This window comes from Mus pahari, chromosome 9, assembly GCF_900095145.1.
Source record: "Mus pahari chromosome 9, PAHARI_EIJ_v1.1, whole genome shotgun sequence".
Lineage (NCBI taxonomy): Eukaryota > Metazoa > Chordata > Mammalia > Rodentia > Muridae > Mus > Mus pahari.
Genome location: NC_034598.1, coordinates 81028845 through 81040852, shown reverse-complemented (window position 1 = coordinate 81040852; position 12008 = coordinate 81028845). Strand labels below are relative to the sequence as shown.

General features: G+C 40.2%; 1 protein-coding gene across 5 annotated transcripts in view; it reads right to left on the bottom strand.

Moving 5' to 3' along the window:
* Positions 1 to 12008, bottom strand: part of Vezt (vezatin, adherens junctions transmembrane protein) — a 69819-nt gene that overhangs the window by 31980 nt on the left and 25831 nt on the right. For 4 of the 5 annotated variants that reach the window (XM_021204843.2, XM_021204844.2, XM_029542357.1 and 1 more), the window contains exons 2-4: positions 7530 to 7664; positions 4171 to 4260; positions 262 to 434 (exon numbers count right to left, since the gene is read on the bottom strand). In XM_021204843.2, the coding sequence (XP_021060502.1) occupies positions 262 to 434; positions 4171 to 4260; positions 7530 to 7664 (398 nt within the window). Of the gene's footprint in view, positions 1 to 261; positions 435 to 4170; positions 4261 to 7529; positions 7665 to 12008 lie in introns of those variants that run through there. The other variant, XM_029542359.1, reaches the window with a different exon arrangement.

The window sequence follows — 12008 nt, the reverse complement described above, 5'->3', positions numbered from 1 at the left end:
ATTTATCCCTAATTGTTGAGTTGCTAAAATACAGAACTAATTTTTCTGAGTTGGATAAATACATTATAACTATTTTCCAGCACTTTTTTTTTTAAATTTTTGGTTTATTTTTATGTCTTGTGTATCGCTATATTTGTTGTAATTCTAAACATAAACAAGGACTATTCATGAGGCCTTGACAATAGAGAATATTATAATAGATTTCTTCTGATGATACTCTATTTGTAGGCAGTCAAAAGAGAAATGTTTTCTGGACATTACCAAATATTAGGGGTTGCCAGGGAGCAGAGTGTTGGAAGGTGTCCATTTTCCTGTTGGGGTTGCCCTGCAGACAGGATGCTGGGATCAAGCAGCTCGATCAGCTCCACATCCTCCTGTAGCAGGACTTCCTGTTGCAGGATGGCATGAAGCGAGTCCAGTCGAAACCCGGTGTCCTTGCCATCAAAACACAGGACGAGAAGAATTAATACATATATAATACTTCGTTAAATGCTGAGTTTGGTATAGTTCTAGGATAGGTATTTATTTTTAAAGTAGCATCCAAGAAGAAACAACAACCCAATTTCTCCTTAGTGTGACAGGTGTGGGTTTTTTTTTTCACTGTAAATATAAAACAATAAAGATTGATGTGGACATTATTAAGCTATGAAATATGAAAAATAAATGTATAGTAATGAGATATAAAGAAATTACCAATTAATAAACTTAGTCTATTTATAAATAGACTAAATAAATAAAGAGAATACATTCTAGTTAAATTACTGGTGTATAAGTGAAATATAATATACATAGAAAATATAATACAAAAGATGCTGACTCGATATGATACCGTAACATTGAGGCAGTGTGGTGATCTGAATGAGAACAGTCCCCATAGGCTCCCATTTGAAATCTTGGTCCCTAGTCGGTGGAGCTGGCTGGAAAGGGGTAGGAGGTGTAACCTTGCTCAGTGAGGTGTGTAACCAGATGTGCTTTGAGGTTTCCAAACACTTGGGCCATTTTCACCGTGCTTTATGTCTCCTGCCTAACGGTTAAAAATGTGAGAGCTATCATGGACACTAACCCTCTAAAACCATAAGACAAAATAAATGCTTTCTTTAATAAATTGCCTTGGTCATGATTCTGTGACAGCAAAAGAAATGTAACTAATACACTTTATCAGAGGGATCAGGGCTTTCTAAAAATGGATACTCAGACACTGAAGACAACAAGTGAAAAAGGCTTACAAGTCTCCTTCATTAGTATTAAAGAGCACGCCTCAGGCATGCCAAATGCTCTGCCACAGGGCACACCCCATAGCTTGGGAGTGTCTACACTTAAGGCTTTGAGAAAAACTGAAAGTAAATGGTTACAATAATAGTGTGTATCAGGGTACAGAGGCAGTTATGAAAATGACATAGAAGCACTAAATTTCAAGTCAGAGAAAAAGAGGGAAAAGCTGAACTTGCCTTAAGCATGAACAGAAGTGACCAGAGTGGCTGGAAGGAGAAGGATTTTTAGTTCGAAAGAGTGGACTCTGCTGTCCAGCACGGCAGAGGGTGAGAGGTGAGGCAGCAGCCTTTGAAGAGCAGGCTAGCTCTCACAGTAGCCTGCAGCCTTTGTAGAGCAGGCTAGCCCTCACAGTAGCCTGTAGCCTTTGTAGAGCAGGCTAGCCCTCACAGTAGCCTGCAGCCTTTGAAGAGCAGGCTAGCCCTCACAGAAGCCTGGGAAGTGCACTGAGGGAGACTGAGTAACTTTCCAGAATTCTCCTTTCAAAGCTTCAGTCTTTGGTAGTTATTTTTTGTTTATTTACACATTTTTAAATTAGGTGTATTAGTTTTGTATTTAGAGTATGTGTGTGGGTACACATGGAGATCAGAAGACAGCCCATAGGAAGTCAGTTTCCTTCTACTGTGTGGATCCTAGGTTCAACCTCAGATCACTAGGCTTCGCAGCAACTGTCTTTACCCCATGAGTCATCTTAATTGCCCTTGTTTGTTTAAGTAATATATAGGAACATAAAACTAGCAGGGCATGGTGACTTGTGCTTAAAATTTCAGCAACTGGGCAGTTGGAAGAAGACAATAGACACATATCAGAAGATGGTGGACTATTTAGGGAGCTATCCTGGGCTACAAAGTAAAACAAAAACAAAACAAAAACAGAAGCAAAGTAAAACAAAACAACATAAAATTATATTAGTGGGGTACCATGTAAGTTTTGGTACATATATACTGTGGGGCACTTACATCAGGTCAAACATTTTTCTTCTCAAATATTTATCATTTCTATATAGTGAAACGTACTAAAATCCCTATAGTTTTGTGAAATATATAGTGTATTAATGGTATTTTTGGGCAGCCTACTGTTTTCCAGCATACCAGAACTTAATTTTAACTAACTATCACTTAGCACCCAGTGGCCACTGGTATAACTGGGAGCTTTGCACTGCTGGTGGGATCCCATTACACTGGCTCAATTTCAAAAAGCCTGAGAGCCAAGACCTGAATACCCAGGCCTGGGTCTTGGCTCCATAACTCAAGCAAGTTAATAACATCTCAGGGCCGCGGTCTTCATCTGCAGAGGGGTAACAGCTGTACCTATTTCACTGGATTAAATAATTGACATCTGCAAAGCATGAAGACCAGGATCTACAGAAAATATTATGTTACCACAGATGAAATAATTTGAGAGACAAAACAAACAAGCAAACACGCCCAAACCAAAAAAAAAAACCAAAAAACCAAAAAAACAAAAGACAAAAACCCCAATTGCCCAAACGTGTTATGTTTATGTAACATAGCATAAAACTTACCAAACTTACCCAGTAACAATTACCAAATTGTTACCAGGCTGGTAAAGAAAGACCCAATTTGATGAAGTGTTCAGAAAAGCTAGGATTGCTTATTGAAAAGATTGACAGAGATTGAGAGGAAATAGGAAAGAGTTCCACCACAGAATAACAGCACAAATACAACCCCCAGGATAAAGGAGTTGAAAGGATGGATTCGCAGATAGAACTATGGACAGGCAAAGCTGGTTAGGGTTAAGTTGTGCAGACGCAGTGCTGAAGTGATTGCTAAGCTGATGCTATGGTAACAGGATAATACCAGTTTTTAAGAGTGGCATCAATGCCGGGCGTGGTGGCGCATGCCTTTAATCCCAGCACTTGGGAGGCAGAGGCAGGCGGATTTCTGAGTTCGAGTCAGCCTGGTCTACACAGTGAGTTCCAGGACTACACAGAGAAACCCTGTCTCGAAAAACCCAAAACCAAAAAAAAAAAAAAAAAAAAAAAGAAGAATGGCATCAATGCTCAAACTAGAGAAGCAGTGTGTTTTACTGGAAAGAGCACAGGCTTTGGACGGAGGAACTCTAGGTTCAAATTCTCCCCCTGTCATTCCCTTGCTGAAGGAACATTCTTGGACAATTCACTTAATAAGTTAGCAGGGCAAGCTGTCTAATCCTTAGTTTTCTCTCCCTGGTAAATAGATCAAATCTTATGACCTGGTTTGGTGTATCCAATCAAAATGTGAAGGCTTTGTAAATGACTGCGTTCCAAAAGTTAATTTAATAAGAACCATACTTCTTAGGGTCACAGGGCAGCAGAGAAACCTAACATCCGCTTGCCTGTAAGTTAATCACATCTCCGAGGACCAAGAGGACTGAGCAAGCTGAATGTTTTGTGTATACCAGATGGATTTACACTGGTAAGTTGTAAGGCTAACTGTGCCTTTTAGGGGTTTGGCTAAGCAGCAGATACATTACAGGGGAGACAAAGACAGAGAGAAGGAGGGAGGTAGGGAGGGAGGGAGTTTTACAGGAACCAGCAAAGCCATCTGTACTGATCCTGGGAGGATGTGATTTATCAGTCCTCCAGGACTGAACTGAATGTACCAATCCCTGTATTCATTTCCTTCCTCCCTAAGAGGAATCTTAGGAAGATGAGCGTAAATTAGCTGTCTAACAAACAAGGCAGCACAAAGTACCAGGACACTGGCTACCTTTTATAAGAAATGTGAACAATACAGCCAGCCCTGTTTAAAGCTCCCTGTTATTGTAGATAGAAATTCCAATCATAAAGACCAATCATATCAAAATCAGCAGCAAAACAGATTCTGGTCCCTCAGTTCTCTCCTAATTACTTGGGACCATGGAGAGGAACAAAATGAAGCAAAGCGAAGCAATACTCACCAACTTGTGGAGTAAGTCATCTTTCTTACTGTGCTGAGAAGAAAAAGTCCAACTCTTGATGGTTTCTTTCAGTTTCAACAGGATGCCTTGCTAAAGATTATGAATAACATTGCATAGGATTATTAATTAAGTACACTCAAAAGGCAGAAAAACTAAACAACTTACCTCTAAGTAATTGGGCTTTTTATCAGAAAAAGAGAAAACCCCTCATGTAGGTGATTATTCAGTCAGTGTGTTACAGCCCCTCACCTATTCCTGCTTCTAGTGTACAATAGAATGACCTAGAACTGTACTCGCATTACACTCCTGGGTCCCTAACTAAAAGTTTAATTCAATAGATTGAAATGAAAGCTGTAAATCTGATAATAAAAAAAGTCTCTATGATGTAGCCCATTTACCATGGAAGTTTTAAAGGCTATCTGTGTCAACATGATAATTATATTTATTTCAGAATGAAATTTGGTATGATCCACATTTTCAATACTAGTAAAATTTGGTTATAAAATGCTAAAGCAGAAAGATATTTTAATCATTTTATAAAAACTGCCACATAGATGCTCACAGCCAGCTATTGGATGGAACACAGGGTCCCCAATGGAGGAGCTAGAGAAAGTACCCAAGGAGCTGAAGGGGGCTGCAACCCTGTAGGTAGAACAACAATATGGACTAACCAGTACCCCCTGAGCTTGTGTCTCTAGCTGCATATGTAGCAGAAGATGGCCTAATCGGTCATCACTGGGAAGAGAGGCCCCTTGGTCTTGCAAACTTTATATGACCCAGCACAAGGGAAGGCCTGGGCCAAGTAGTGGGAGTGGGTGGGTAGGGGAGCAAGGGTGGGGGGGGTATAGGGAACTTTCGGGATAGCATTTGTAATGTAAATAAAGAAAATAATAATAAAAAAAATCCATGAAAAAAACCCTGCCATATCAAAAGTTTTATTAACAAGCTAATTAAATATGTAATTTACCTTACCAGCCCCATTCCCTGAGCATGGCAGTATATTTTTAAGTGTTTACTGGCTCTAGGTCCCGGGCACTGCAAATAGCCACGGAGACAAAGACGAATGGACAAAACTGCTGCTTTAGAGAACTTCATAAAGAAGCAAGGGCAGATAGATCGCAGCAATGAAATGAAAGCATTCTGTAATATTTCACAAACTTACTAGCAACTCATTCTGACTATACAATCCAAAGTTATCCTTTTTGATTCTTGCATGCTTAAGCATGATGGTCATTACAGAAAACAAAGACTACATATTTTCTTACGGTTCTTTTCTAAATGATTTGTGTTTGCAATCAGGTCAGGACTTCTAAACCTTTTGAAATGTACTTAATCACATAGTATTTTTTTTTGTGCAAAAAGGTATTGTTAGCATTGACAGTCATAGAATCAAAATATCAACAAATTCTGAAAAAAGTTGACTATGTTCTACATGCTACAGGATCAAACATTCGGTGAAGATCAACCTCTTCATGTAAAAATAAACCAGCACGGCAATCTCATGGATTCATAAGCTGGCTTCTGTCTGCCTGCCCACCCCCAGCCCTCTCTGAGACAGGGTCTTTCTATTACATAGCCCTGGCTGGCCTGAAATACCCTCTGTGGACTAGGCTGGCCTCAGATACCCACCTGCCTCTACCTCCTGGGTACTAGGATTGAAGGTGTGTGACACTATGCCCCATAGCTTTTGATTTTAACACATGGTCAAACCATAGGCATACAAATACTTGTTCTGAAATAAATTTTGTTATGATTTATTATCAGAAACCATTTGATTTGTATACCTGTTCTATATACCTAGATACCTAGGGCTGCACAAACATTTCTTGAACAAAAAGAGGTCATGAGTAGATAAAGATTAAGGTGCTCTGAGCTAGGGCAACTATGACTCAAGGAGAGATTTAAGGAAGCTTAGAAGATGTGCTGACTCCTTAAGTGTGTTCATTTGCTTTGGTGATTAATAGAGTATTTCTTTATGCAAGAATGGAGTCCTTATTGACAAACTTAACACAAGATAGTAAATGTTCAGTCCAGTTTTCAATCTGTGATTAGTCTCTCCCAACCTCTTCTGAAAACATATTCAATTCCAAACAACTTGTAAGACAGAGCTCTTGAGCATGGGCCAGAAGTTGGGATAGACATTTGCTGATCTTGCACAGGTCTCATGGGCTGAGTCTGTGCCCTGGCATTCAGGTCACTGAAGCAGATGCTACCAGTTGAGCCAGGATCCTACGGTTAAGCCTTTGGCTTGCCTTCTGTGTTTCTGGGGATCATATCATGTTCTTCTGGGTTGAGGGTACTTGGGAGAGTGGCTAGGGACCAGGGCTTATAGATCAGCAGCAACATCTTGGCACATTGTCACACAATGGCACTTAACTATGATACATTTTTATATGTAAGTTTACATAATCTCCCTGAGGTGGTTTGAATATGCTTGCCCCATGGGAAGTGGCACTCTTAGGAGGTGTGTCCTTGCTGGAATAGGTGTGGTCTTGTTGGAGGAAGTGTGTCATCGTGTAGGCAGGCTCTGAGGGCTCCTAGTGCTCAAGCTCTACCCAGTGCAGAAGACCCTCTCCTGGCTCCCGGTGGAAGAAAGTCCCTTCCTGACCGCCTTCAGATCAAGATGTCGAACTCTCAGTTTATCCAAAACCATGTCTGCCTTCATGCTGCCATGCTTTTTGCCATGGTGATAGTGCACTAAACCTCTGAAACTGTAAGCCAGCCCCAATTAAATGTTTTCCTTTATAAGAGTTATCTTGGTCATGGTATCTCTTCAGAGCAATGGCAACCCTAACTAAGACTCTCCCCACTCCACCAGACTCTGTAGGGCTGTGTGTATAAACAAGGGACATATTTAAACCACAGCACCAAAACAACAATGAACCCCCAAGATGGCAGGATGCCTCAGCCAGTAAAGCACCTTGCTACCAAGAAGGAGCACCTGAGCTTAGTCCCCGGAACTCCCAGTGGAAGGATTATATGAACACAGCACTTGTCAGAGAAACACTACTAGCAAAGTTCTAACTAGGATTTTAGTATATTTCTTTGGTCCTCCAGATAATTTCAATACTTAAAATATGTCTTAAAATACGTCAAATCATTTTTATTTCACTTCATATAAATTACCCACAAAAAATTCCAGACAAGCACTAAGGACCTACATTTCCCTCACAGATCTATATATACTATCTGTGAAATAAAAAAAAAAAAATCTCATGTGAGGGAAAACTGAACTCAGGTCCTTGTGCTTGCTAGGCAAGCACTGTATCACTGAGCTCCGTCTTTGCCCCTAGAAGACAGTTTCAGTAATCATTAAGGTGAAGGACAGATAAAGCCACAAGCACGAGCATGCTTCTTACTTTCTGTAGGACACTGGTGGGAGGCGGCTGAGGTCCCTCTGTTGTCAAGCATTTTTCTGTTTTTGGTGATGAAGAAGAACATATCTCAAAATCTGTGTGTCCCAAATCCTGTAAGTACTGGTAAAGTGGAGAATTCTGAAAGAAATAGGAAATGAATCAAAATTTAAGAGCACTAATATTTCAAAAGTTTTGGGATCAAATTCAAAATCACACCTGAGTACCAGCTTCTATCACAAATTTTTCATGGTCTTTCCTATGAGGAATGAATGGTATGATCTGCTACAGCAAAATGCCATCCAACACCAATCAATCAACACACGTGCAATACAAAGATCCAAAAAGGAAAAAGCTCTAAACAGACACACATTTTTTTGAGTGAGCACCAGCAAGAAAAATGGACTTAGAATTATAAATAGATTTCTTAAGCTATTTTTTAATCCAAATTTTTGTTGTCTTTAAGTAAACCATTCTAAAACAGGCAGTGCTGGCTATTGTTAACTGCTAAGAGGACCTACAGTGAAACAGTTATTTAAAGCCAAGAACACCTAAATATATTTATTATAATATTATGTGTAATGTTGTAGATAATACACATTACTTTATTTAGCACTAATATGCACATTACCCACCATGCTTGATACTACAAGCAAAACTCAAATTTCTTTAAAAACTCAAGTTCACTCACATGTTAGGCAATGCCAGATACGAGAGTGAGACGGTTTTCTTTTCTTTTTTTTTTTAAAGAAAAATGAGATTACAGTGATTAAAAACAGAAGCATCTTATGATGGGAGTGATATAACACCCTCGTATTCTCAGAATTAAGGAGGTTGAAGGCCAGTCTGGGCCATTTGTTAAGATCCTGTCTCACAACAAATAAAAAAATTAAAATAAGGTAACTCTGGAAGCAAAGTTTAGGTTCAAATTCCAACTCTTGACTCTTACTAGATAAATAATCTGTGGCAATTTATAAACCATGGGTACTTCAGTTGTCTCACCTAAAAACAGGATACTTATATTTATGTAGAGAGATTCCTACATACCTTTCATTCCATGTTTGGGAAGTAGAGGGACAGAGGGTCAGAAGCAAAAGCAGAGGCAGAATCTCTCTCTCTCTTTTATTTTTAAAGATTTATTTATTATATGTAATACACTGTTGCTGTCTTTAGACACACCAGAAGAGGGCATCAGATCTCGTTACAGATAGTTGTGAGCCACCATGTGGTTGCTGAGATTTGAACTCAGGACCTCTGAAAGAGCAGCGAATGCTCTTAACCGCTAAGCCATCTCTCCAGCCCCCAGAATCTCTTGAGTTTTTTTTTTTTTTGTTGTTGTTGTTTTTTTTTTTTTTTGGTTTTTCGAGATAGGGTTTCTCTGTATAGCCCTGGCTGTCCTGGAACTCACTTTGTAGACCAGGCTGGCCTCGAACTCAGAAATCCACCTGCCTCTGCCTCCCNGTCCTGGAACTCACTTTGTAGACCAGGCTGGCCTCGAACTCAGAAATCCACCTGCCTCTGCCTCCCGAGTGCTGGGATTAAAGGCGTGTGCCACCACGCGCGGCTTATCTCTTGAGAACCAGCATTGTCTATATAGTGAGACTATATCTCAAAACCAAAAACCAAAAAACCAAAACCAAACCAAACCAAACCAAACCAAAACCCAGGAAGCATTTAGAAGAGTTCCAGGCATATACCTTTCTGTAAGTTATAGGGGGGGGCAGGGAGAGCATAGGTTAAGGGATATAGATCCTGACCCTGGCCCCAAGTGTTGTGTACCAGTTTCCTCCAAGACTGAAACATTCTGCCCTGCAGGAAAGCTCTTTAATCAGGGAGATAAACAACTCAAAATATCTTCAGGAAGTCCCTGAAACTGATCAAATTCATTAGGCCCCTCCCTGCCAGAGAATGAAATAAAGCTGAGACTCTCTCAGACAAAGCTGAGCTACAAAGAAGACTCTCAGACAAGCTAAGCTGCAAAGAACATCTTGAGATCAGACTTGTCAGAGAAGCAGAAACCAGTCCAGCTGTCTGGAAGAGGTTTAAACCACCTGAGGCACCTGGAAAGGACTATCTCCAACTTGTTGAGCTGCTTGCAGGCTGTGCAGCATGCTCCAGGTTCCCAGCTTTGTGAGCTGTCACCAGTCCTGGGGGTGGGCTTTGGTGATTCGGTTGTCTTTGAGTCATTCCTGCTCCTGTAAGTGACTCCTCACCTGCAGCTCCAATAAAGCTCACTGCTTCACCAAGTTGGATTTTAATGGTATCTGTATTTTGGTCTGTTGTGGGTTCCATGCCTGGGGTGAGTAGACAAGTATGTGGCTTCTCCCCAGAAAATGCTTGTTACGCAATACCGAGTCACCCCAATTCCATTAAACAGAAACATACTATTACTATCAGATGAAAATCTATTGAGAAACATACCTTGGATCAGTAGCAAACGTTAATTCTCACCTTCTTCCTACCTTTTCTATAGTAAAAATTAGGTAACATGTTTAAAAAGAAACCTCAAGGGGCTACTTAGATGGCTCAGTGGTTAGGAGTACTTACTGCTCTTACAGAGGACCTGATTTTTATTTCCAGAATCCCATATGTCGGCTAACAATCATGTGTAACTCCAGTGTAAGGGAATCCAATAAGCACATTCTTGAATGCATGGAAAACATTCATATATATATATATATATATATATATATATATATATATAACAATTATTAAAAATAAATAAGTAAACTTTGAGGGAGTAGAGAGATGGCTCAGCAGTTAAGAGCACTTGTGTTCTTGCAGAGGACCAAGGTTTGGTTCCCAGCATCCACCATGGCAGTTCATAACTGTCCATAACTAACTCCAGTTCTTGGGGATCCGACACTCTCTTCTTTCCTCCACAGGCACCAAGCATGCACTTGGTAAACAGACATTCATGTAAAACATCCATACACACACAAAAAAATAAACAAATCTTTTTAAAGCCTTGATTCCACTCAATGAGATACCCAAAGGAACAAGAATATCAGTCTGTCAATCAGTGTCAGAGACACAGCTACAAAACCAGCAACAGAGTTGCCAGCTAAACTAGGGAAGAGAGAAACAAACTCTCTAAATACACTCTAGTTTACTCAGAAACAGCAAAAGATTGAAATCTTGGGTGCTCATGTGCCATGGTGGATGTCCTCAGAGGGTCAGGGTAAGGAAAGGGTTTTTTGTTGTTGTTGTTTTTAAAAAAGATTTATTTATTTATTTTATGTATATGAGTACACCACTGCTCTCTTCAGAAACACCAGAAGAGGGCACCAGATCCCATTACAGATGGTTATGAGCCACCATGTGGTTACTGGGAATTGAACTCAGGACCTCTGGAAGAGCAGTCGTTGTTCTTAACTGCTGAACCATCTCTCCAGCCCGAGGAAATGTTTTTAAGGGCCAAAATGAACCACTGGTTCAAGGGGCAGGTGAAAGGAGCTAATTTTTCTTCATTGGAGCTCTGGCTGTTGCTAATGGAGGGTCTGTATAGAATTGAAAGAACCAGAAAATGTTATTTTAGGGACTATCCCTCTTCGACAATACCTGTTACTGTTATGTGTATGTCTAGCAAACAAAGAAGCTCCAGAAAAGGTTTTACTTGGGTTTGGCATAAGTGACTCATTTGCTACAGACAACTTTGACACAACCAACTCTGTGACAAAACCTTAAGTATCTGACTTGTACTATCTCACTGAGCATTCTATGGGGCATTCTCAATGTATCATTATTAATGTTATTCCCTTATCTAGATGATACAACAGATTCACTCAGCCAGAGGGATGGGACTGAATAAAGAATTTGACCACAAAGTCAACACTCTGAAATATTACAGTAAATGAACACTGAGAAACATTCCATTAGCTGTCTCAACCAGTCAGTCTCAACCTTTAGATCGTGACCCCTTTGGGGGTTGAATGATCCTTCTACAGGGGTTACCTAAGACCTTAGGGAAATGCAAATATTTACACTACAATTCAAAACAGAAGCAAAATTACAATTATGAAGTGGCAATGAAAATAATTTTATGTTGGGAGTCACCACCACATAAAGAACTGTATTAAGGGTTGCAGCATTAGAAAGGTTGAGAACCACTGGTCTAAATGAAGAAGACACCAAAGAAGCTTTATCCAGAGAAAACAGACAATTACAGAACTGTGTGAGATGTTATGCAAACAGGAGAGATGCCTAACTTCGCCTCAGTTTCCTTTGGATTCTATCCTTGAGTTCTGAGTGTGTGAGACTGGGGACATGAGACAAAGGCCTTTTCATTTCACTTTTAAGAAAAATATCTTGCCAGGCGAGGTAGCGCACACCTTTAATCCCAGCAGTTGGGAGGCAGAGGCAGGCGGATTTCTGAGTTCGAGGGCAGCCTGGTATACAGAGTGAGTTCCAGGACAGACAGAGCTATACAGAGAAACCCTGTCTCAAAAAAGACAAAAAAACAAACAAACAACAACAACAAAAAAA